Below are 23,988 nucleotides of genomic sequence, written 5' to 3'. Positions count from 1 at the left end.
GAAAATATAATGTATTGATTATAATATTTTATGGCAATATTTTTAAATTTGGTCATTTGGATAGAATATTTCATCAGAAAAAATTTTGAAAGACTTAACATAATGCCTTTTTTAAACTCAGGGCAATATCAGTATTGGAAATAATGCCTATTGGGATTGACATTGACAACAACTGATATATCTGTCCATCAAATAAATGTGATGCATGAAAATGAACAATTACAAATATAAAAATACAAAGTTGAAACTTTACATATGACATATTTTTTTGTGAAAGAGTGGACCCCCGCCACCAGATTAGCCCATGAACAATAATACCACTTAATATAAATAATATATTATTAAAACATAACAACATTCATACTGTAGATCAACGTAGATCAACTTCAAGTTTGATTAATTGTAAATTAAATTTAGTAGTCCTATAGTTTATTAGTAAGTCTACATTTAATATTATCTTACATACTAATCATTTACATAAAAGTTTGTAGTACACTAACACCAATGCCGTAGCCAGGATTTTCAAATGGTGCAGGATAATAAAAGGGTGGATCCACTTTACGTGTAAATTCAAATAATGTGGACCCATTTTCTTAAAAGTTGATCCATTTTATGCAAAAATATGAAAAACCTCACCCATTTTCTTAAAATGTTACCATTTTTAGGCTAAATATCAGAAATCTGGACCCATTTTTAAAAAGTGGACTCATTTTATGCATAAAATTGTATAATTTGGACCCATTTTTTAAAATGTGGACCCATTCTTTGTGGACCCATTACAAAAATTGTGTTGGACTGTCCCAACAGCTATCTACAGCACTGACCATAGAGAAAATAGAACAGACTAACACTTAAACACTTACCGCTACATGTGGGAATATAGTGGTAGATGTCCAACATAGTTAAATCAATTTTTTTTTTTCAAGACACAATATAACAGAAATTCCTTTCGAAAAAAGCCAATATTGTGAAATTCCACTTAATTTCCAAAATTTGTCAAAAGAAGGAATGAACTGAAAATACTAGAACAGTTGTTGCTCCTTCCTATAGCGATAATACCTCATGAGGTTGTCTGACTACTCAGTAGCTTTCCCTCACTTCAATGACTTTCTAAATGGTGTACAACAACACACACCAATTTGATTGTGAATCACTGATCACCAACCAGCCAATCAGAACTCGTATACAGTGACAGTAATATCTGTGGACTTATATTTATGATGCCATAAAATTATGCAGGCTGTAAAATATCTTGATTGTATGTGTTTAATTTTCCTTTTTTTGACAGTCTCTTTATTATTATCCTTCTCAGTAGTCTACTTTTATCTAAGATTTATTATGAAAATGTCATTGTGGAAATGGAATGTATATTCTTAAATTGTTATGACTACATGATTTATTAATATCTTTAAAAGGGAATTTCTCTGAATACATTATCACAGACCCTATATATATAATGTATATAGGGTCTGTGGTTTTATATATATCACTATTTGTTATGGGATTTGGAATTGAAGAAAGAGAAATCATTTGAAAGTCCTCCAACAAACACTATAGTAAATCATTATTGTTCAGCCTTGAGAGAGGATTTGATCTATTTTTATTTAACAATGTTCATTTTTCTCAAAAGGGCTTTTTTTCATCAACAGAAAAAAAAGGGGAATTTTTTTGTTTAACTAACCTTTTGAGTCATTTATACCTGCTTTTAGAGAAGACAGTAAGCCGGAATTTACAGAAATGGGAATAGAAGGTTATTGTCGTAAATTACTGATTGATACAGTATTTTCTTTTTCAGTTCATTGTCATACTATGGTCACAATATATTTTGAGTAATAGGCATTTTAGTTGTCTGTAGAAAGATGAGAGCTTAAAAGTATACCTTCTTATTTAGACTCACACCAATGTTTTGCCACTGCAACAAAATATACTTTATAAATAAAGTGTTATTGTTTCAATATTTTTTTAAGAAAACGATTGCGATTTCAATTTTTCATTGCTATAGAGAACTTCTTCCCTCTATCTTTTCCGGCCATCTAGAGGTGCCATGAATTTTCTTACCCAGTGCCAACCATGTTGGGACTGAGTTGGTCTAGAACCTCCATCTGTGGAAGTCCCTCCCTTGTCCCTTTTATTTCAAATCATTCCAGGATTCACCACTGCATCTCTCGGAATTGACTTCTTCTAACTTGGGACCCCTGACAATACCTCACCTACAATGCAAAAGAATTGCTCTTCAAGCCAATAAATTATTTTTCATGGGAGTAGCTGCAATAATTTTTTCCATTTCTCTGTGCCTCATTTTTTGGGCAGCATTCCATTAACTACTGTGTTAGGAAGAAGTATTATAAATCTTTGCGCAAGTAAACAAATAATCAAAGGTCCATGGTCAGTGCCGGGCAAGCCGACCCAGCCCCCACCCCCTTCCTATGGAAAGTCAAAAAAAGAAAAGAAAACAAAGAAAAAGAAATAGTAAATCGCACAAAATTTTTGTATGCGCGTACCCGGCTCACCATGGAACTGTTGCCTCTCGATTGGCTCCCCTTTTGGTCCCCCCTTTCAGATATCTATGGATCTGCCCCTGACTCTAACCATTTAAAACTGCATACATCTTAAAAATAACAGTGGGTACTGTATGTGTGGACCATAACACTGTATTCTATTGTCATTGAGTGTGAGCAGTGCATAAATAGTATTATTTTTCATTTTCATTTATTTATTTGACATCAAACGGTCCAGGGGTTGCAGCAGCAACAATGCGCCATAACACGAATGTGTCTGCAACTCCTGTACAAACACAGATTACATTGTTAAAATTAAAATATTTACAAATTCAATAAAAAACAATTCAAAGACCAACTAATAGAAATGTCCAGTAAAATAAAAGCGAATAAAATGCAAGATTCACAAAAAAATAAAAATAAAAATGAGTTAACTGCTGGTTGTACAATCGCTGGTTCGTCAGTTATATCATCAATACTAACTCATCTGAACACACCACTTTTTGTTTGAACATTAATGACCAAGACATATGGCGACAAATCGGTGGAAGGTACTGGAGCTCAGCATACTAATGTCAAGGTACCTGCATGTACATGAAGCTACGCCATTTCAAAATTCGAGGTGTGCACCTTCCTCCTCTCCTTCGTGCCTGTTCATCAATTTCTTTTTTAATAGTGACTTACAAGCGCCTTTGAGACAGTTAATATTGTGAAAGGCGCTATAAAAATGCATTACCACTGACCAAAATAAGTTACTTAGACGTTAACAACCAATTCGTATTTTAGTTACCCATTGATATGTTTTGTACGTAGTTTTGCGCCTTGCATAAAGTTCAGTGGATATAATTCTCTACAGCAACCCCCTTTCAAAATCCTAGATACGCCATTACATTACTTACTGTAGTACACAGTGCTGTAATAATATATTTTCAGACTTACCTGTACCAGGGAGTTGTTATAGTGACTGTACCTGTCAGGTTAACAAAGCTTCATTATTTCTGATGGACACTGAACATCAAGAATGGAGGTGCATCAACCTTTGTCAATCAGAAGTTATCAAAGCATTTGTTGCAGCTCATTACCTCTGCCAAATGCCTAGCTGAAATTCCAATATAAATCATGATGCAGGCCTCCACTGGAACAAACCTAAACCACCTGTGAACAATGAATGGAATAATACTTAAGCAGGGTATTTTATATGTCAAGGCAAGGATCTTTACCATACCAATGAATTAGGTGTGTTGAACCACTTCTCTTTCCTGTCTGTAAGAGGAATACAGGACCTGAACCTAAACACACAGTGTTCTCCCAAAGTCCTTTTAGCTGTTAATTCTACCGGTAAAAATAACCAGGCCAATCAGTAAAAATTTGGTGTTTGTAAAATTTAAAAAAAAAAACAAGTCTGTAAGAGGAACACAGGACCTGAACCTAAACACACAGTGTTCTCCCAAAGTCCTTTTAGCTGTTAATTCTACCGGTAAAAATAACCAGGGCAATCAGTAAAAATTTGGTGTTTGTAAAATTTAAAAAAAAAAAACAAACCACTGATAGGACTTGGCTGGCCTTCTTTCAATGAATGAACATCATACCCTATTTTTAGGTTATGACTATTATACATGTTGTTTTTGAAGTCATTACTTCAAACCCCACTCAAAAGTAGTAACGCCCCAAACTGCGCGCACAGCTGAATTTTTATAGACAAATTTACTAGTACAGTACAGTCTACATACTACCGTCGTTGTGCAATCGAAAGTTCCCTATTGAAAAAAGCACTGCAGTGTCTCCAGAAATTTGCCAACAGAGGATCTTACATTTCCAACAGTGGGCTGCTGACTACAGCCTTGATCAGGATCCCAGAATAAAATTGCAGGCAGGGTTTATAAGGAGACTTCCAGGGCAGGTCTAGAAAAAAAAAAGGGGAACTACAGTCCCCCGTCGGGGAGGCTTTTCCCCTCAGCGAGGAAGTTAGTAGAGATTCATCAGGTAAAAAAATATTTTAAAACGTTTATATCCTATCAAATGCTGGCCTGAATTGCATACTGTAGGCCTGTATAAATTAATCGTTTGGATGCCGATGAGATACAAATAACACCATCCTTAGGTCAAGATGCCCTGTATGACTGTCTACCAGCTTACTATTTTTAAAAGTGTTTTCAAAGTACAAATCTTGCCCTGCGTGTCGGGGGTATGAGAAATCCTAGTGCTGCCACTTGGGTCCAGGTCTGTCTGATGGCGGATAATTGCCCCCTCTGACCCTCTGCTGGCACCACATCTGAGCAACAGTCCCCAGTAATTTGCTCACAAAATCAATACTCACATACCCTAAAACTGTGAATAGAAGCCCAAAGTGCTTAATCTAGAGAAGAAGCCCATCTCAAATTGAAGCCCCCTTCGTTAGTTTGCAAAAGCAGCCTCGAAAAGAAGCCCATGGGCTTCTTTTGTTAGATAGCATGGGCTCTTTTTCAAGATAGTACAGTACATACACTGTACATGAATTTCAAAATAAACAAAACAGATTTAAAACATGATTGGTATATACAGTAGTTTAGGTGATTTAATGCTGGTTAATACACTCTATGGTACATATTGATGCTACAGTGGCCTTATTTATTGTTTTATAGTATTAATTCCCAAAATTTACAGCATTCATTTTGAAAAGAAGCCTCCCTCTTACTTTGCAAAGTAGCCTTCAAAAGAAGCCCAACTAAAGTTCAGAAAAAAAAAAAAAAAGAAGCCCAAGATTTCAATTCAAGGTTTTACGGTAGGGCACTCGTATATCTTCATACAGTACTCAGAGCACTCACAGTTCATGCATTCAGAGGAAAGGATCACAAATTTGATTGGGAATCGGTTTGGTTGTCACAACGCTTTGGAATCGTTCTTTTGTGTTGCCTGTATCTCAGTAACATGCACCATAAAATTACCACATGGGTATTACAATCAGGTTGAATCTCCAAAGAAATCTAGCTCAAAAGAAGTTACTTTGGGTACACAATAGATTAAGTTTGAAAAGAAGTCAAGTAGGTCTTTGGAAAAAAATTTAATAGGAAGTTTATCATCAAGATCGAATAAAAGTTTCATTATTCCATTATCTGTATAAACTTCCTCAATTGTGGTTCAGAATACTAGAATTCATTATTTCCGGTTTTAAAAGTACTGGCATGTTTACTTTAATTGAATTGTTAACTTAGCTAGGTTGAGCTTTTTGAGCTGCTATACAGTTACCTCTGCTTTCTTGATATTCTGTTGATATGACCAATATTGCACCTTATTGCCATAAACTAGAATTCCATCCAAGAATACACCACAAAGAATTTCATTGTCTCCACAGAAAAAAATTGCATAATACAATAATTAAACTAAAATTTTAATTATTAAATTTCCTCTAAATAATTTTTTGACAAGTTCTGTATTTAAAAAAAACAAACAAAACCCTTTGAAGAATTTATAAATCGAGCAAGCAAATGTTTACAGAATAATGTATGAGGACCAGGGGCGGATCCAGAGATGCCCAAAAGTGGGACCGATTGAGATAACACCACCATAGGGTGTCCGGGGAATGCTCCCGCAAAATTTTTGTTTTCTAGACACCCAGAAATAACCTCTGAGGAGTTTTGGGTGATTTTTTTCTTTTTCTTCCTTCCTTTTTTTTTACTTTCCAAATTGGAGGGGGGGCCCCCCTTTTGGGAGTTAAAAAAAGAAAAAAGAAAGAAAAAAAGATAGGAAAAAAAAATGATAGCCCAGAACGCCTCAAATGTTATTTTCGGGCATCTAGAACACAAAAATTTTGCGGGGGCATGCCCCCGGACCCCGTAGGTCGTTGTTGTCTCGATCGGCCCAAATTTCGGACCCCCCTTTTGGACATCTCTGGATCCGCCCCTGCCAATTATAGCCATAGAACAAAACGGCAAAGGACCAAAATCAATGCCAAGAGCAAGCACCATCAGGTGTGGGTCACAGTTTATAATTTTTCCAAATCGTCTTGAAATGGGTCGATCGTCTGTAGGCAAATTGAATATTGCCATGGGCTCTATTCCTGCTTATAATTTTTAATTGCATTTTTTTTAACAACTATTATTATTATATTAATGTTTAATTGCGTTTTATAAAATTTTGTAATACATCCATGACAAATTATTTGTCTCATTTTGTCTGACTGAGTTTCCCCAATCCTTTTTTAAGTTTTATTAATATAATAATTATTGAATTTGCATGTGTTGTTATATTGTTATTAAAACAGGGCTATTATTATTATTAGGCCAAAAAAAAATGTGTTGCCCTTAAATGGGAAAAATACAGATCGTCAGTCGGTCGGATTTTTTTTTTTTTTTGTAATACAATACCTGAAATAGGATAGGTTAGGCCTCCTGAAACCAAAGATCGTATAGCTATGCGGCCGCGTAGCGGCGCTATACGATCTTTGCTGAAACTGCAGCCCCTATTTACTATATAAATTATAATATGCCCTACTCCCTAGGTGTGGCCAGAGCTCGTAGGCACCACAATTTAGAACGATGGCAAGCTTGCCAAACAAAAAATATTCAAAGTAATGACGGAATAATAAATACTAACCAAGTGTATATTTAAATACATTTTAAACAAAAATAAATCAGTTTAAAGAAAGATTTATTTGGCTTCGAAACGTCAAATAATAATACGTGTGTCCGATAAACACGGTCACGCGCGGGCAGGTCGAGCTAAACTATACTGTGGCTATGAAAAATTTTCAAACAAGCGCCCTCTATGAGATACAATCGAAGTAAACTTCGAGAAAAAACAAAGAGAAAAGTATTTCGTTTTGTTTATGGTTGGCCTAAAACCGTGATGGAGCCGAAAATGCCTATCCTAGCTATATGTACCAGTTTTTAAAGTGATTGCTAGACCTAAGCTTGTTTTTTATTTATTGTCCAATATACTGCAAGATTTTTGATTCAAACAACCACTACTAGTTGCAATAGTGTTTTGCTGCAGTGACATCTCGCGCTGCTGGCGGCGAATCGATCTGCGCATGTGTATAAAATGGTATTTACTTCCGAAAACATGCCTGCTGCACGCGGTAGGTTTGTATTTTGTTTTTAAATTTCAACTTTTAAGATGTCTTTCTAGACCTAGTTACATTATCATTATAGGTCTAACATATGTAGGGCTACGGAATGATGTAGGCCGTATAGCCTAGGGCCTAGCCTAAGCTGGCTTGGGCTAGCAAAGGCCCTAACTCTACTATTATACGGCTGGCATAGGCCTACTACTACTACTGTACTACTAGCCAACTAATGGGACAGTCCCACACACTCTTATATACAGTACTGTAATGCCAATGGGTCGACAAAAAATGGGTCCACATTTTTAAAAATGGGTCCAAATTTAATGCAGTTTCATGCATAAATGAGTCCTCATTTTGAAAAATGAGTCCAAATTTCTTATATTTAGCCTAAAATGGGTAAAATTTTATGAAAATGGGTCCAGATTTTTCATATTTTTCCGTGTTTTTTACAGTAGTAAAGAATAGCTTAGGCCCTAGGCCTGATCTGGTCAATGATGACAGCTTAGTGCGAGAGATCCGATGTTGTGTGCATGCATATCGTCTTCGCGCTCGGTACTCAAAATTATGCCTTCTATTTTACCCATTTTACGCGTGCATAATATGGCCCGATTTTGATAAACATGTTCTAAATGTTAATTTCGGAAGTGGTATTTCTCGAATTTGTACTTGAACAAAATAAAAAAAAATAAAAAAAAATGCCGACCCGATTTTTTTTGAAAATTTCGGTTGGTCTCGGAGGGCAACACAACATTTTTTTTTTGGCGACATTATTATTATTATTATTAATGTTTTTCGCGTTTTTTGTTTTGTGTCCCTGCTGAATAATGCAAAAATTGTGTATTTTTTTAAACGGTTAAATTCCTTCGGAACGTGTTTCTAGTAAAAAGTGCAACTTATAAAAACACAGTGGGCGGAGCATACAATGATGATCACCAACGGAAGTTGAAGTTGGCCTTCCTTCCTTTAAGCTGCAGCGCATGCTGCGAAAGAAGAAAACAACACCGCGAAAGTATGAAAAAATTATGGTAAAGCTGGGTTTAAAACCTCAAGCATGTCATCCTTTTGGTTTATTTTTTTTTTCGCCCCAAATTTCCACCAGACGAGCGATCAAACCAACGAAGAGGTCAAATTGGGTCACCGACGGGTCATGATGGGTACATTGGAACACAGCATGATCCATAACAACTCCCTGATCCCTCCATGGTTTATTCAGCACAGACCAGACCAGATTTTTAGGATGTGCATGCTACGCTCATGTTTACGCTATGTTCAAAATAAGCACAGATACGGTCCGGAGCCCAGACAAAAAATCGTAAGTTGCTACGTTTTTTGAACGCTGTGATCACATTGCGCACAGAACACGATTTTGTAATGTTGTTGAACATTTGTTTATAACATAATAATCACCATTCTGATAAAATACTAATCTGGTCTGCCGCCCCCCCCCCCCTATTGTTAATAACTTAATATATTGAGGGCGTTATTCAAATAGAACAGCCATCTTGGATGTACATGTGTTTCATGTTGAAAATAAAGTTCTATAAAAGTTCTAGTTTATATCAGTCTAATTTGCAAAGGAAATAGAATGTCACAAATGTGGAAAGTTAAACCATTTTGCTAAGTTTTGCAAAAGTAAACATGCTAGGCAAGTACGGCAAATTAGCGATAGCCCAGAATACATTTACTGTGAAATTAAATGACAATAACTTACCATCTTGTGATGTATACTGTATAGCAGACACTAAATTTAAAATGGGCACAAAAGCACAAAACCTAAGAACAGTACCTTTTCACGTACGACAAGACGTTGACAATGAGATTCAACGACTATTAGATGAAGATTGAACCGGTGAAAGGACCGACACCTTGGGTATCTCCAATTGTAACTCCCCCCAAAAAACATGGTGGCATCCGCATCTGCATTGACATGCGTGAAGCAAACAAAGCAATCAAGCGAGAAAGATACCCAATGCCAACGATCGAAGAATTGATAACTGAGTTAAATGGTGCAACTCTTTTCAGCACTCTAGATTTAAGCGCTGTATATCACCAATTTGAACTTGATGACGAAAGCAGAGTCATCATGACTTTCACAACCCATAGAGGACTAAAGTTATCCAGAGCTAGGCCTATGTAAGCAACTGAATCTTGCTGCGCACAAATCGAGCGTGAAGCACTGGCCATTAAATTCGGCGTTGAGCGGTTCCAAGTCAGTCTATTTGGCAACCAATTTGAAGTGAACACAGACCACAAACCGTTGGTATCAATATTTAACAACTCTCATAGGAAAGCAAATGCTAAAATTGAGCTATGGGTTCTGAAACTCCAGGAGTATTATTCTATATTCAAACACATAAAGGTGTGAACAACCCAGCAAATTATCTGTCAGTGAATGTGCAGCAATGACAGATAAATATGTACACTACATATGTAACAATGTGATACCAAAAGCTATGACACTGGAACATGTTAGGACCACTACTAAGCGAGATAAAACAATGAATGCTCTCGAAATCGCTATAACGAGCGGAAATTGGAATGATGACAGCATTCACGATTTCAAATCACTTCGAAATGAACTTTCAATCAATAGTCAAAGGTGTTACCTTTACCTTTTACCTTTATCCTAAGAGACACAAGAATTGTATTACCAGTAGCACTCAGGCAACAGGCAATTGACTTGGCACATGCATCGCACCAGGGCATTGTCAAGACCAAACAACTGCTAAGGGAAAATGTTTGGTTCCCAGGAATCGAAAAAGCCGTAGAACAAAAAGTAAAAGGCTGTCTAACTTGCCAAATCACAACACCAGAACCTCTCCAAATGACAAAGCTCCCACAAAATCCATTGCAATCCATTTCAATGGACTTTAAAGGACCCTTTGCAGGAGGGGAGTAATGGTTGTTGTTGACGATTACAGTCGTTATCCAGAAGCGGTAATAGTAAACTCACTGTCTGCCAAAAGCGTAATTCTTAGCTGGATGAAATATTCGCACGTCATGGAATACCAAAAATACTTAGATCAGATAATAGCCCACCTATGAACGGTGACGATTTTGGAAGATTCGCTAATTACCACGTTTCACACATCGAAAATGTACCCCTTTATGGCCACGCGCAGATGGCGATACCGAGAGATTTATTCGTACTTTGGTGAAATCAATTAGAGCTGAAATCTTTCAACGATTAAACTGGAAACAGGAATTGTGTAAATTTCTCTGACAGCATAGAGCGACACCGCATACCACTACCAACAAATCTCCTTTTGAACTAATGTATTGAAGAAAAATGACCACAACACTTCCTGAAGTGGAAAACAAAAGTGATGATCAAGCACTGCCTGAAGGTGATTCTGAGATGAAACAGAAAATCAAAGACAATGCAGATACGTCATTGCATACACGTAAATCTAACTTTAAGGTTGGAGACACTGTCATTCTAAAACAGAAAAAGCAAAATATGCTATCTACTCTGTATGATCTGTCTTTAATGGAAGTTAAACAAAGGAAAGGAAATTGTGTAACAGCAAATGGTGAAAATGGATCGGTGACAAGAAACTGTTCGTTCTTTAAGCGAGTTGATATTAACCGTGACGAATCCCCAGAGAGTGAAATAATTACTCTAGAGATAGACACTACAGACATTGAAACACCAAATAACTTAAATGTTACCAGACGATCTCATAGAAATGTTCGAGCACCTAAGAGACTGATCTAAGAAATGTGAACATTAGAAAAGTTATGTTAATGTGGACACAAAGAAAACAAAGGACAATAGAAATTATTTGTTCTGATTTTTATTTATTAAAGAATTTTGAGTTATAAATATTTACAATAGAAAACAGTTAGTAATAAATACAATCTTGTTTTTAGAACGTATTTGTTGAAACAATTACTATACCTTGGAAATTATAACTAATTGGGGAGGGATGTAATGTTGTTGAACATTTGTTTATAACATAATAATCACCATTCTGATAAAATACTAATCTGGTCTGCCGCCCCCTATTGTTAATATCTTACTATATTGAGAGTGTTATTCAATTAGAACAGCCATCTTGGATGCACATGTGTTTGATGTTGTTGAAAATAAAGTTCTATAAAAGTTCTAGTTTATATCAGTCCAATCTGTTTTATAAACACTACACGGTTGTAACCTGTTTTCCACTAGGCGAATTTATTCGCACAAATCAAAGCGTCGGTTCGCTTCCTGAACTCTGATTGGTTGCGCATTTTTTCACTTTGCAAAAACTTTGATAGAAGTTTCAATTCGCCCAAATAAATTTGCCTAGGGGAAAACAGGCTTAGAGTACATATGCGTTCGATTGGTTCGAACCAACCAAGCTTGTTGCTGATTGGTCCAAGAAAAATAATCCTTCCTTGGGATAGAGAGAGGGTCATTACTCTATTTACTCTAGCCTAGGCCCAGGGCTTATCGAATAATGTTTTGGCGTCTACCTAGGCCTAATGACTGAGCTTTTCTTACTACAATTTCCAAGTGGCTTATCCAGGATTTAAAATAAAAGGAGGGGGTGCTAAATATAAAAATATTAGTCCCAGGCCTAGGCCACATTCACTGAAAAACTAGGGATGCAGCAGCGACTTACTTTCCAAAGAGTATAGGCCGTGGGTCACAGATTCGCGATCGGCGTTGATCACCTTTGGTAACGATAAACTATCTCCAAGAAAAAATACTTAAAAATACATTAAACACAAATGTTGTCCCTCCAAGTCTGGTATGGACAGAAATTATAAATTATTGATTACGCTCATTATCCAATTATAGAATTCTAGGTGAAAAGTCAGGTCACATGCATATAAGCCAATCAGAGCTTTTCAATATTACATCATCTTTTAATGACCCAATCAAATATGCAACCTTTCACAAACTTTTGAAAAACTTTTTTGTGGAAAACCAGATATGGCGGAATGCTGTATGCATTTGAAGCAGTTCTCTGTTTCAAACACAAATTTAGCAAAATTCAAAGCTGTATCATGATAAAAATTTGTAGACAAATGGAGTAAATTATAATGTCGTGAAGGAGATGTTTCAAGAAAGTTTATAGAAAAGTTTGAAATCGTAAAAAATGGTGATGGCAGTTTTCCACCAATTCAACCATCATCAGCACAATTTTACAGAAACTGCTACCAGCATTTCACTAATAACAGAATTAGCCTATACTAAGAGCAGAAAAAAAAACGTGAAAAAAAGAAAAGAAAAGCAAGGTATTATTGATGTTCTATGAAATATTAATTGTAAAAAAAAAAAATTTTTTCCCTATAGTTTAGAACATGGGATCTAGGCCTAGTTAAAGTTCAGGACAGCAGAGCCTAGATAACACTACAAAAATGTGATAGAGATGTAAATATTGTAGGAATAATTTTATTTGGCCTAAAAAAAACCAGGCAAGCCTAGCCAGACTAGACATGGTTTTAAGACTCTTTTGAATAAATTTAATTTACAGTAGGTCTATAGAATAGTCCTATTTTTGTTATTTTCCTTTCATTTCAGTTAAAAATGAGTGTTTTGAGAACTACTGCAATGGATATGTGCACTTCATAAATATTATTGTTATTGTTGTTATTATATTATTTAGATGATGACCTAAGACGAGTATCCAAAGCAGTCATGTTGTCACAGTGTACCAATTCTAATACTCAAGAAAAGCCTTGCTCCGATCTGGAATGAGCAGGTTCAAAACCAATCCAGTTAACCCTCATGTACTTCCAGAAGTCTGTGTTATATGTAATTCAACATCCACAAAAACATGTAAAGTAACTGGTAAGAGAATTCCTGTTCATTTAGTTAGATGTGCCACATATGAAGCTGGACACAAACTTAAAATTTCAGCTAGGCTTAGAGGGGATGATGCCTTAACAACAGGGGGTACATTGCATAGCAATTGAAACACATTATCATAATACTTGTTATAAAAAATATCTATGTTTAAAGTCTAATAGTAATAAATTCTCAAAGGAACATGAGAGATGTACATTGTGCCACCATATGCAAAGGCATTTAATATGTTTGGAAATGATATGTGCAAGAGGATGACACTGTTGAGGAGGTTGAGGGTGTGTCCATGGAATACAGAGCAGCAAGGTTGAAAAAAAGGATTAAGGGGGCTTACCCAAAGATTGTTTTCTTCTAGCCTAATAGAAGAAATCAGAGTGAGATTGTGTATGCAGTAGAATTATCTGCTGAAGATGTATTGGATGGTATCCAACTCAGCTTGGATGACAATATTTCTTCCGATGAATCCAGTGAAGGAGATCTTAGTGGTCCATTAAGACCATCATTTACACCAGTAATTAATTCCTTATACCATGCTGCCTTAACTTTAAAAGAGGCCATTTCAACTGATGTACAAGTCAAGGCTTGGCCACCACATACCGAGCATTTGACTGTTGTTGACTTTGTTTTTAATTTTTTAGCATGTACAGTAGGAGCAAGCACTGATGTCACAACTGATTGTCTTGTAAATGTTCAACATATCTCAAGTTAAATATTCTTTCTGTGGCTCAGGATATAACCTTTATAGGGGCTAGAGGACGGAAACTAATGCCAAAGCATTTAGCTTTAGCTATGACAGTAAGGCACTTTACAGGGTCTGCAAAGTTGATTAGTATACTAAATGGTCTTGGCCATTGTGTATCCCCTCCAGCTGTACTAATGACACTGCACTTGCTGGACAACAGATTGACAGGGGCGATGCATGGATTCTAAATGGAATTTGTGAAGATGTCTTTACCATAGTGGTTTTCGATAACAACGACTTTGGAGAAGAAACTCCCAGTGGGAAAGGTACAACTCACAACACAAATGGTTCATCATTCAGAGGAACTTAGATGTGCCCAACACAGCACCTTTACATCCTCTTCACAAGCAAGCAAGCAAAGAATCGACGTCGATCTCTACCATTACCTTTAACTCACCTTGCTATATTTCATGGAGGTAAGAGAAAAGGTCTTTATCCATTTGGTACTAATGTACCTCTGAATTTTGTATTACACAGTCAAGAATTTTCAATAAATCTAGACATGGCATTATCTAACCAAGCTTCAACCTCAATCTTCTGGTGTTGACCTACCAGGATGGACTATAATAATAATAATAATGACTATATTTGAAAACGGAAAACTTGATCACAAATTAAATGTGTTTTTCACAAGGCCGTTTCTGAAGTACATAATAACAAAATTTAAATTACAAAAACAATTACAAGACAAACAGAAATAAAGAAGTAAAAGAAACCAAATAAAACTGGATTGAATATGTCTCTTAGTAATCATGTTCCATCATTATCAATCTTGAGGTACCTCCCTGTCATTGGTGCTAGCCCCACAGATATGGCAACAGTTGCTACTATTTTAAAATGAAGCCTAGAAATTGCTGATAAACTTAAACTTCAATGTATAGGTTTAGTATTGGACCAGGCAATATACTGCAAAGCACGGCAGTTACGTTGGACAAGTGCTACTTACAGTATATGCAACGAATTGTTATACACCTTGGTGTATTTAATACTACTGGGACACTATTAACTTGTATTGGCAAACGTTTCAGTGATTCAGGGTAAGAGGATATAATGATAGTCAGATTTGGTTGCTACTCGATCTATTTCTGGAATAAAGAATGGTCATCATTACAACTGTAGTGTTAGAGCACATAAAGATTGTTGTAAGTGAGGCTCTTCAGAAACTTCGCTTGGAGTCCTACATTAACTTCATAAAAGAAGAAGAGAGTGTAGAATTGAGAAAATTAATTTCTGATCTGCAGCATTCTTATCCATCATTAACCTTTTATGACATTTTACATAGTCATGCATTTTCCAACTTTACTACAAGCAATTCATTGACAAGAACTCCTCAAACCCAACATTTTGTATTCTGGAGCTACTGCACTACCTCGAAGATACTGTTGGTGAGAGTGGAATTATGCAACAAATTCCTTATGGGTGTACATGGATTGTTGATGCCATGGCCACTATTCAAATGATGGTTAAATTGCCACCAGATTTTGGCATGTTGGCTGAAGTTTTGTTATTAACTGGTAAGTTTAGCTCAAAGTACTGGTTTAAAAACCATCCATTTTCAATCAAGCCCCAGTGTTGTGGTAAAAAGTCCAGATACTGATGTTTTCACATTAACAGTGTCTTGCTTTGATGAATTTTCTGAAGAATGTCATATATATTTCAAGACAGGGAAAGGTAGTTCACTAAGGACCATAGACATTGGCAAGATTTTTAACCATGTAGGTATCAAATATGCAAAGGCTATTGTTGGGCTACATAGTATTACTGGATGTGATTCTGTAGTAAGTGCTTTTGCTACAAAAGGTAAACTTGAACAGCTAAACAAATGATGAATAACGAGGAAATGATTGATGTTTTCCAAACTCTAGGTCAGTCATTTAATGTCACTCCGGATTTATACAAAAGGATAGAAAAACAAATTTGTATATTGTCTAAAAAAAAATTAGCATGGTTCAACCTATTTAAATTAAGTGGTCATCCAAATGAAGAATCTGTGCACCCAAATCAAGATGCCCTATACAAACACATTGGTAGAGCCAACTATCAAGCTGCAATTTGGCGAAGATGTCTTCCTATACCAACTTTTCAATATGTAATATGTTTTGATATGGATTAGAATCCTGTATGAAATACACAGAAAACAAAGAAAAAGAAATCCCCATTGTTAAGGGTCAAAAACACATGTAGTACCTATACTGATATTCACTCATGGATTAAAGGGGAGAAAATTCTAGTTTATTGCTCAAAAGGTGTCAAAATGTAAAGTTGAATGATTTTTCCTATTTTTAGAGTGCTGTAGATGTTGTGATACAATGAAAAAAAAATAGTATCCCCTTAATATGGGTTATTTGACCACAGTGGCACACTCAGAAAGTGTCTCCGTCCCACTAATTTTTTCACGGAAAAGTTTTCCCTTAATAGGGGTGTCCCCTAAATACGAGTGTCCCAAATGATTGGTTCTGCTGTATTATACATTATCATTTGTTTTTATATCTATTTATATTTGTTTATAATAGAGGAATACCGAGGTTAAACTGATAGGCAACATCATACATGGAACTGCATTTGTCTGGGACATACATGGAACTGCTCTGGCATGATTCCAGTTAATTTTCAATAGCTCTGTAATTCCTGCAAACCGGTAGTAATATTCCTCTAATTCGCCCAGCAAATCTCATTATTTTATACACGACACACATTGTCACTAGGTTTAGGCCTAGACTAGGCCTCGGTTATGCTTATTACTATTTTATTTAAATATACAATTTTAATAGATAAGATTAATTTAACACTGACGTAGTAATTTATACTTAAACAATACATTAAATTTAAATATAAATAATATATATAATAACGTTAAAGATGTATTGTCCCTTGCTAATGTCAAAAACTAATAAAAATAATTTTGAAATAAACTTGCTCATATTGCAATAGCATACAAATTATTAACTTATGCATAAAAATTATTGAATTAAAAAAAATGTGTACCCTGATTTTTAAACCCAAAAATTGTAATAAAAATAACACTTCCAGTGACTGGAAGTGTTTCTATCATTTTTCGCTGTAAACTGGTGGGTAGACATTTTTTAAATACACTAATTTCTATGTTTAAGTTGATAACTTTTATCTTATTTCAAAATGGGCAAGTTAATTTCAAAAAATATTTTTATGATTTGTTTGGTATTTAGCATGGGACAATACATCTTTAACGAATAAACAACGATAATTAAAACATGGACACAGTGTCACTACAATAATATTAATATTTTTCAATTTTCAATCTTATAATCAATTTTATATAGCTGGAGTTAGTGTTGACCTAGGCTAATATGGCTAACGACAGGTATGGTTAAAAAGGCTTTTTCTATGTTTGGGATGACCTTTACGAAGCACGAGCTCCAGTAGACCAGACCAGTACCTCATCGGGCCCAAATAGTACATGAGGCGGACTTTGAATTATTTTACATACTATGTTTTAATTGAAGGAAAGTTGGGATTTCGGACGGTTTATTTTTACAGGGGAGAGGAATAACAATTATATTGGTAATTCTTCTAGAATAGGTCGATTTCTGCTAAGAATAATGCTAAATGCTAAAACGGTCAAAATTCTGCTAAAAAGCAGAATTCTGCTAAATCTGGCAACTATGCACGCTGGTCTCTCTCTCTCTCTACCGGTGTCAAACTGATATGACCTAACTGTTGACCAATCATAATAAAGAAAATTTTGAAAATCACATTACGTATCGTGTAATAAAAGTTTACTTTCAAATAGTGCTGAATTGATAATAAAAAAAACACCTTTATGTTGGTATTTTGATAAACTTTTAGTATGTTGTTTTACACATAATTAAGTTTATATTTAGATCATCAAATGATTTGTTGCAATTTTGTCCAATGAAATCCGTATTTCTGGTAGACTAGTTGGGAAACCAAACAGTTGCCGCTGGCATATTTTTTTTCCTGCAGTATACACAACACTGATTTCTACTATAATTTAACTAAATTTAGAATACTAAATATTTAGACAAATACCATAAAATACCATAAATTAAGTAATGTAAATATTTTATGTGTACTCTATGTAATGGAGTATTTAATTTTGTTAAATGAATGAATAACCTTTTCAATAAAATATTCTGTTGTAATTAGTTTGTATTCATTATTATAGAAATATACTGGTTTTACTACAATTCAATCAGAACAGATAAAAAGATAAAATAGTAAGATCTTATTAACCTACATTCATTAATGAATATGACATTTTACATTTAGAGTAAATTAAATAGGGAACTATTTAATTGAAAATAATAATTTTTTAAAGAAGTAGGTCTTATTAGAAATTTAGATAAATTTAAAATACTTAAATATTAGACTATAAATACTAAAAGGATAAAAAACACTATTAAAATGTATTAAGACTTTACTACAAATTTTACATTTGAATTTCCATAAAGCTAATTATTTTTTGTGTTAAATCATTTTAAAAGAGGCAAACTTTAAGCACAGTGATTACTGAAATCTACAATGATTATTAACTTGCATGCATGCTGTAAAAACAGTTGAAGTAAAGGCATATAATAGCAAGTCACAGTGTAAACTATAATATTGTAAAGCTGATAAAAACATAAGTCATCTTATAATTATAACATCCATCTAATCGACCTGCTCATCTCACTCTCTCAGTGGTTATAGATGAGTCTTCTGCGGGAGTCGCATGAGTCTTAGGTAAAATCATTGGCACGAGTCCCATATTTACAGAAGCGGAGAACAGTCTTCTGCAAAAATTTATATCTGCATGTTCTTACTATTATTATTATCTATCTGACCGAAACCCCCACAAGCTTGTGATGCATGTCTGCATGAATGACTGCTCTCATTCGTGCCTTATAGAAGAGTGGGTTTAATGAATTTATATTACTGAATGACTCTGAATAGTCTAACTATCAATACATCTTCTCTGTTCAACTATAGTTGGTGATTTCTGCTCTAATGGATAAAGAAGAAGTACATACACAAAGCGTATAACTATACCATTCAAGGTAAATCTAACGTAAAGTGCTATCAGCATAAACTTGAAATAAATAATCTAGCAAGCTCTTCAGTATTTCGTTTAACTGTATATTATTACAACACACACATTTTTTTTTTCAGTTTAGAATGAATTCTGGTAGCAGGGAATTCCAATTTTGTACAAATTTGCAAGCATAAAATTTTTATATTAGAATTCTTTCCTCCTTAAAGCTACGTAGGCTTTCACCTCTAGAAAATATTTCCCTAGATACCCAGAAATGTGTTTTCTGCAACATTAGGGAAGTATTTTTACAACCAAATATCTGTAATGTTTCTTACAACAATAAATACATGTCAAGCTGTCCACGGTAGGAATGATATATCTGAGGGGTGTAGCTGTTCCAAGAAAGAAAAAAAAACCAGTTTAGATGCAGTAAACTAGAACTAGAATGAAGTTATGTATTAAAATTAACATAAGCAGGGACAGGTCCAGAGGAGCCTCCCTTCCCAACCCCTTTCCTCTTAAAAAATAAGAGAGAAGAATAGAAATGAAAGGAGGAAGTGGGGTTCTTACTTTTATTGACAACAGAAAAAAATACTAAAGTACCTTTTGATTATTTTTTTCTAAAACCCAGTCAAAGTGGACATAATGCGCTTTTCCAAATTAAAATAACAGTCAATGAAGCATGAAAAATCTGATGGTAGGCATTATATCCAGTTTTACCAGTAGAAAGCATGCTTTAGACGTCGGGTATAATGAAAAATAACAAGTTAAAGTGAATTTTCATCAGGATTTTAAGGGTTTAAATTCCATTATATGTCTAAATAACGTAAAAAAAAAACATATATACCTACCTTTTCTAAACACACAACTTCAGGCCATATAAATTTGTATTTCCTTAAATTATACGGAAGCGCTCTCATTTAAATATTGTTAACTATTTTAAATGTAAATTTAGCACATATAATGCATCTAAATTCCAAGCAAATAGCCTATTTAGGTTTGACATGTATGCTTTATGTTGCTTGTTGAATGCTGTTAGTTAATAATAGTTAATAATATTACAGACTAACATTTATATTCTGACCACAATTTGGTCATGGTCATATTGCAATGCATTCTTTTTTTAATAATTGTACTCTGATCAAAAACAAACTCCGGGTATTATGCCCTTCTACCAGCTAGGAAACTAATTAAATATGCACCATTGTCTTCTGTGATTGGTTGATGGCTTACTTTTCAATGCCTAGTGGATATAATGCACTCTTCCAGATTTTTTTGCTTTTGGTGGATGAATATAATGCGTAACTCTAATATTAATTTCATATTCCTGAACACTTTTTGGGGTATATGATAAATTATCATGATAGATTACATCCATAGGATGCCCCTTAGCCAAAAATCTCAAAAATTTCAAAAAGGGATATAATGCGTTTTTTCCGAATCATGGCAGTATTGGTAGACTGGGTCTATTGGGTACTCACAATTATTATGTTATTCTTCTTAACCAGTAATTGTTGTCAATATAATGGCCCTTTGATAATCATGTGTTTACACATTGTTGTACAGGGTTGGTGATGTAGCTGACTCAATACCAATACATTATTACACCTATTTCAATACGGTTTGTCAGAAGTCGATTACATTCTGAAAGTTTACTTGGTAAGTCTTTTGTTTTGTTTATATTTTGATTGATTGATTAATGATATTTATCATTGGTATTTTACACAAAACCATTTAGACTTAAAATACAAAGAAAAATAAAATGAATAGGCCTGTATAGATACTGGACGTAATAGAATGCTGAAAATTGCTACTCTGGCTGAGTTCTGCCCATACTTTCTGATTCTGGCATCAGAATCAAGCTCTGAATAGGAATTAAAAGGTTATGAGCAACTATTTGCCGAGACCAAATATTTTAATGGCAATTAGTTATAGATATATACTATAGACTATAGCCAAATGCAAGATTATTCCAATCAAACATCAAATCACAGATTTATGACAATCCAAGAATGGCCGCAGCTCAAAAATTGACTCCCATACCCTAAATTTGAGGGGTGAAAAAAACTACGTAGATAGTTAGCATTGGAAATGAAACTTACACAACTGGAAGATATGTATCTTGCCCATATATGGTAAAAATATTTTTATCTGAACTCAACCCCTTCAATATAAACTCTCAATGCAAAAATGGTGTATTTTCTATGTCAGCAACTTCTGGTTTCAACCCCCAAACCCTCATGTATATCCTAAACCAACTTTAAAGAAATGACCTTAGTTTCATTCCAACATTCTATTAATTTTTAAGTTTTACATTGAATCTTCTTTTGACTGTTCATAGAAAAAAAAATATTGCAAAATTCTAATAAATAATAATTTAAAAAAAAAATCACTGTGAATTATAACCAGGGAACAGTTAAATTTCACTCTTCCCTGATTATAACACCTCATGATTCTAATCACTAAACACACATTCATTCTTAAACCCAATAACTTTATTTGACATATTTATTTATTTGTTATTTATTTATTTCGGTGTGAAAACAGACTGACATCAATCCAAGAGGGCAACACAGTGACCTTACAAGCATATACAATAAACAGTTAAACAAGAAACATAAAAGGAATGAAAAAATAAGAAAAGCCAACATTAAATATGTTAACAATAGTATTGAATCATTATCATAAGTATTACTATTAGTATTAAATATACATAACCTTTTACATGCAGGTGAATAAATTGGTAATTTTTTCGGTGTCCGGTGGAGATATTCTGTAAAAAGAGCACTTTGTCCCTGCATTTCTAGTGCATCAATTATGTAGATGACATGCTGAACAGGAACCATACGGTACATCAAGGAGGGCTCCAAACAAATGGGTCTAATTAGAGTTCTGGTCAGGGTCTCTGGTAAGGGTTAGCAGGGAGAGTTTTTATGGCTGAGTAAGGCCTAAATTGAGCTTTCAGACCACAATATTAGGGATTGGCAATCAAAATAACATTATTTGGATAGGTATTTTAATAATAATAATAATATAATTTTCCCCCTCCCCCTACCCCAAGATAGGCAACATATTTCCTAGGCTGTAGCCCATATTCAGTCATCTCACCATTTGCTACTTGGCTCTGGACTGTTGAGCCCTTGATAATTTAAATCCCTCATCATTTTTATGGGCAAAACAAAAAATGTATCTGAGGATTTAGACGACACCCAATCGTTTAGAAAATTTGTTAAATCGTTTTTATAATCTGTATCAATGGCAAAGAGGATGTTAGAGAGTCAATCGCAGACATATTCAACTCAGCTCAAATAAACGAACTGGAGATAAAAGATTAGTTGAATAAACGAACCATTGATAAACTACAAGAGACTGTAAAGTTCATGGAATTGTGCCTAAATATATTGCAAATCGACATGAATAAGACGCAATAATATTCGTATTGTAGGAGTAAGCCATGTCAAAATGATAACTGTAAATTATTCATATACAACATTCTTGAAAAGTTTAAATGGTCTACTACTGTAAGTACACCACCTGTAACAGGACGCGCCTACTGTGATGGTAGCAGTTTTGACGGAAAGCCAAGACATATTTTAGTCCCTTCCCTTTTCTTAACACCAAATTCGACATCGTTCTCAAGTTAAGGTAGAGAACTATTATATCATTAAAATTAAATAAATTGATGATCTAACATCAACAGATTTAGAAGAAAAAATAAATGGAAACATGAAGTATTGAACTTGTTTTCCAAAGGAACCAAACTACGTTTCGTAGTGGGCTGGTAAACGGATGTCCTCCAACGGAGCTGTCCTTGACTTCAAACAATAAAAAAAATGCGAACGTTAATAGTATAGTTTGTATTCACTAATTAATATTCATTCATTTCTTTGTATAAATACCCTTAATTAAGAATAAGATTTTCTTTCCGGTTATTTGCCTTTCCGTTTGTACTGATGATGGGTGAGAGAGAACACTCTAAACACGTTTACAATTAAATCCTTAGTTCTTTTCTTAAAATGTGTTGTATTTCTCATCAATTTTCGTCCGTTTGGTTCCAAGGCCTGCCAATTTGTTTGCTTAGAAAGTATGAGAAGATATCCCTATGCTTCATAAAAGCTGAATTGGATTATCATTTATTACACAATTGTAAAACGTTCGGCGTTTTCCCAAAATTCATAATAGTATAGTATCAGAAACAATTATTTTTGGTTTATATTGATGAATACTATGGCTACTATTTATCGATTTTCATAAATTGTAATCCCTCGTTTTTGATGCATTTAACCTCAATCTAGATGACAAAGATGTCTATATTCGCCTGATTATAATGACTTGTGCAATTATAAATGCGGTATGAAAGATTCGTCTTTCAACTTATCACAATGCTAGAAATTTAGTTTAATATTTTGACCAAGTCACTGATTAACTTAGTAGTATTAACCTATATTTTCAGCTCATTTTTTTTTTTTTTTAGAAACGCTTTAAAAAAATTCCAATAAACTAATGTTTTCTTTCTACAACATCGCTGGATATAATATGCTTCACTTCTCAAAGTCAACGAGATCGGATTTTGGAGTCGCAATTTACTTAAATGGACAATTTCATCACTCCGATTGAAATGATCTTTCTAGGTGTATTTCAAATTAATCTGAATCAGTATTTACTGAAATATCATCCGAACTTAAAACATAATATCCTAGGTGTTATTTATCGCTTACCCGAAACATCTATTAAAATATTAAACCAAAATATGTCAAATTTATCAGGTAATAATAACATAGAAAATAAGACTGTTTACCTCACTTATGATTTTAGTACCTTCAATGTTTGTATTAAATATGGTATCATACCCAAGGCATTTCAAAAGGGAATACTGGTTGCAATCTTAAACAAGAA

At 34.4% G+C, this 23,988-nt stretch overlaps 3 protein-coding genes across 4 annotated transcripts in view; 2 read left to right on the top strand and 1 right to left on the bottom strand.

Annotated features, from left to right (window-relative positions):
- LOC117113188 (protein draper-like) overlaps window positions 1-3,721 on the bottom strand; it is a 47,676-nt gene extending 43,955 nt beyond the window's left edge. Inside the window, exon 1 of one of the 2 annotated variants that reach the window (XM_033256475.1) lies at window positions 3,438-3,721. The gene's annotated coding sequence lies outside the window, so the exon portion shown is untranslated. Of the gene's footprint in view, window positions 1-863; window positions 1,095-3,437 lie in introns of those variants that run through there. The other variant, XM_033256473.1, reaches the window with a different exon arrangement.
- A 5,655-nt stretch (window positions 3,722-9,376) lies between these two features.
- On the top strand, window positions 9,377-10,441 carry LOC117113191. Its single transcript, XM_033256479.1, has 2 exons — window positions 9,377-9,675; window positions 10,174-10,441. The coding sequence occupies exons 1-2, from the start codon at window positions 9,377-9,379 to the stop codon at window positions 10,439-10,441; spliced, it is 567 nt and encodes a 188-aa protein (XP_033112370.1).
- Window positions 10,442-19,019: 8,578 nt separating this feature from the next.
- Window positions 19,020-23,988, top strand: part of LOC117113173 (fibropellin-1-like) — a gene marked incomplete at its 3' end in the record, with an annotated part of 57,031 nt that continues 52,062 nt past the window's right edge. The window contains exons 1-2 of the mRNA XM_033256451.1: window positions 19,020-19,117; window positions 20,659-20,751. The remainder of the gene's footprint in view (window positions 19,118-20,658; window positions 20,752-23,988) is intronic.

The sequence above is a fragment of the Anneissia japonica genome, unplaced genomic scaffold, assembly GCF_011630105.1.
Source record: "Anneissia japonica isolate Jap-2015-1 unplaced genomic scaffold, ASM1163010v1 scaffold93_len1081246_cov171, whole genome shotgun sequence".
Classification (NCBI taxonomy): Eukaryota; Metazoa; Echinodermata; class Crinoidea; order Comatulida; family Comatulidae; genus Anneissia; species Anneissia japonica.
This window is presented reverse-complemented; position numbering and strand designations above follow the sequence as displayed.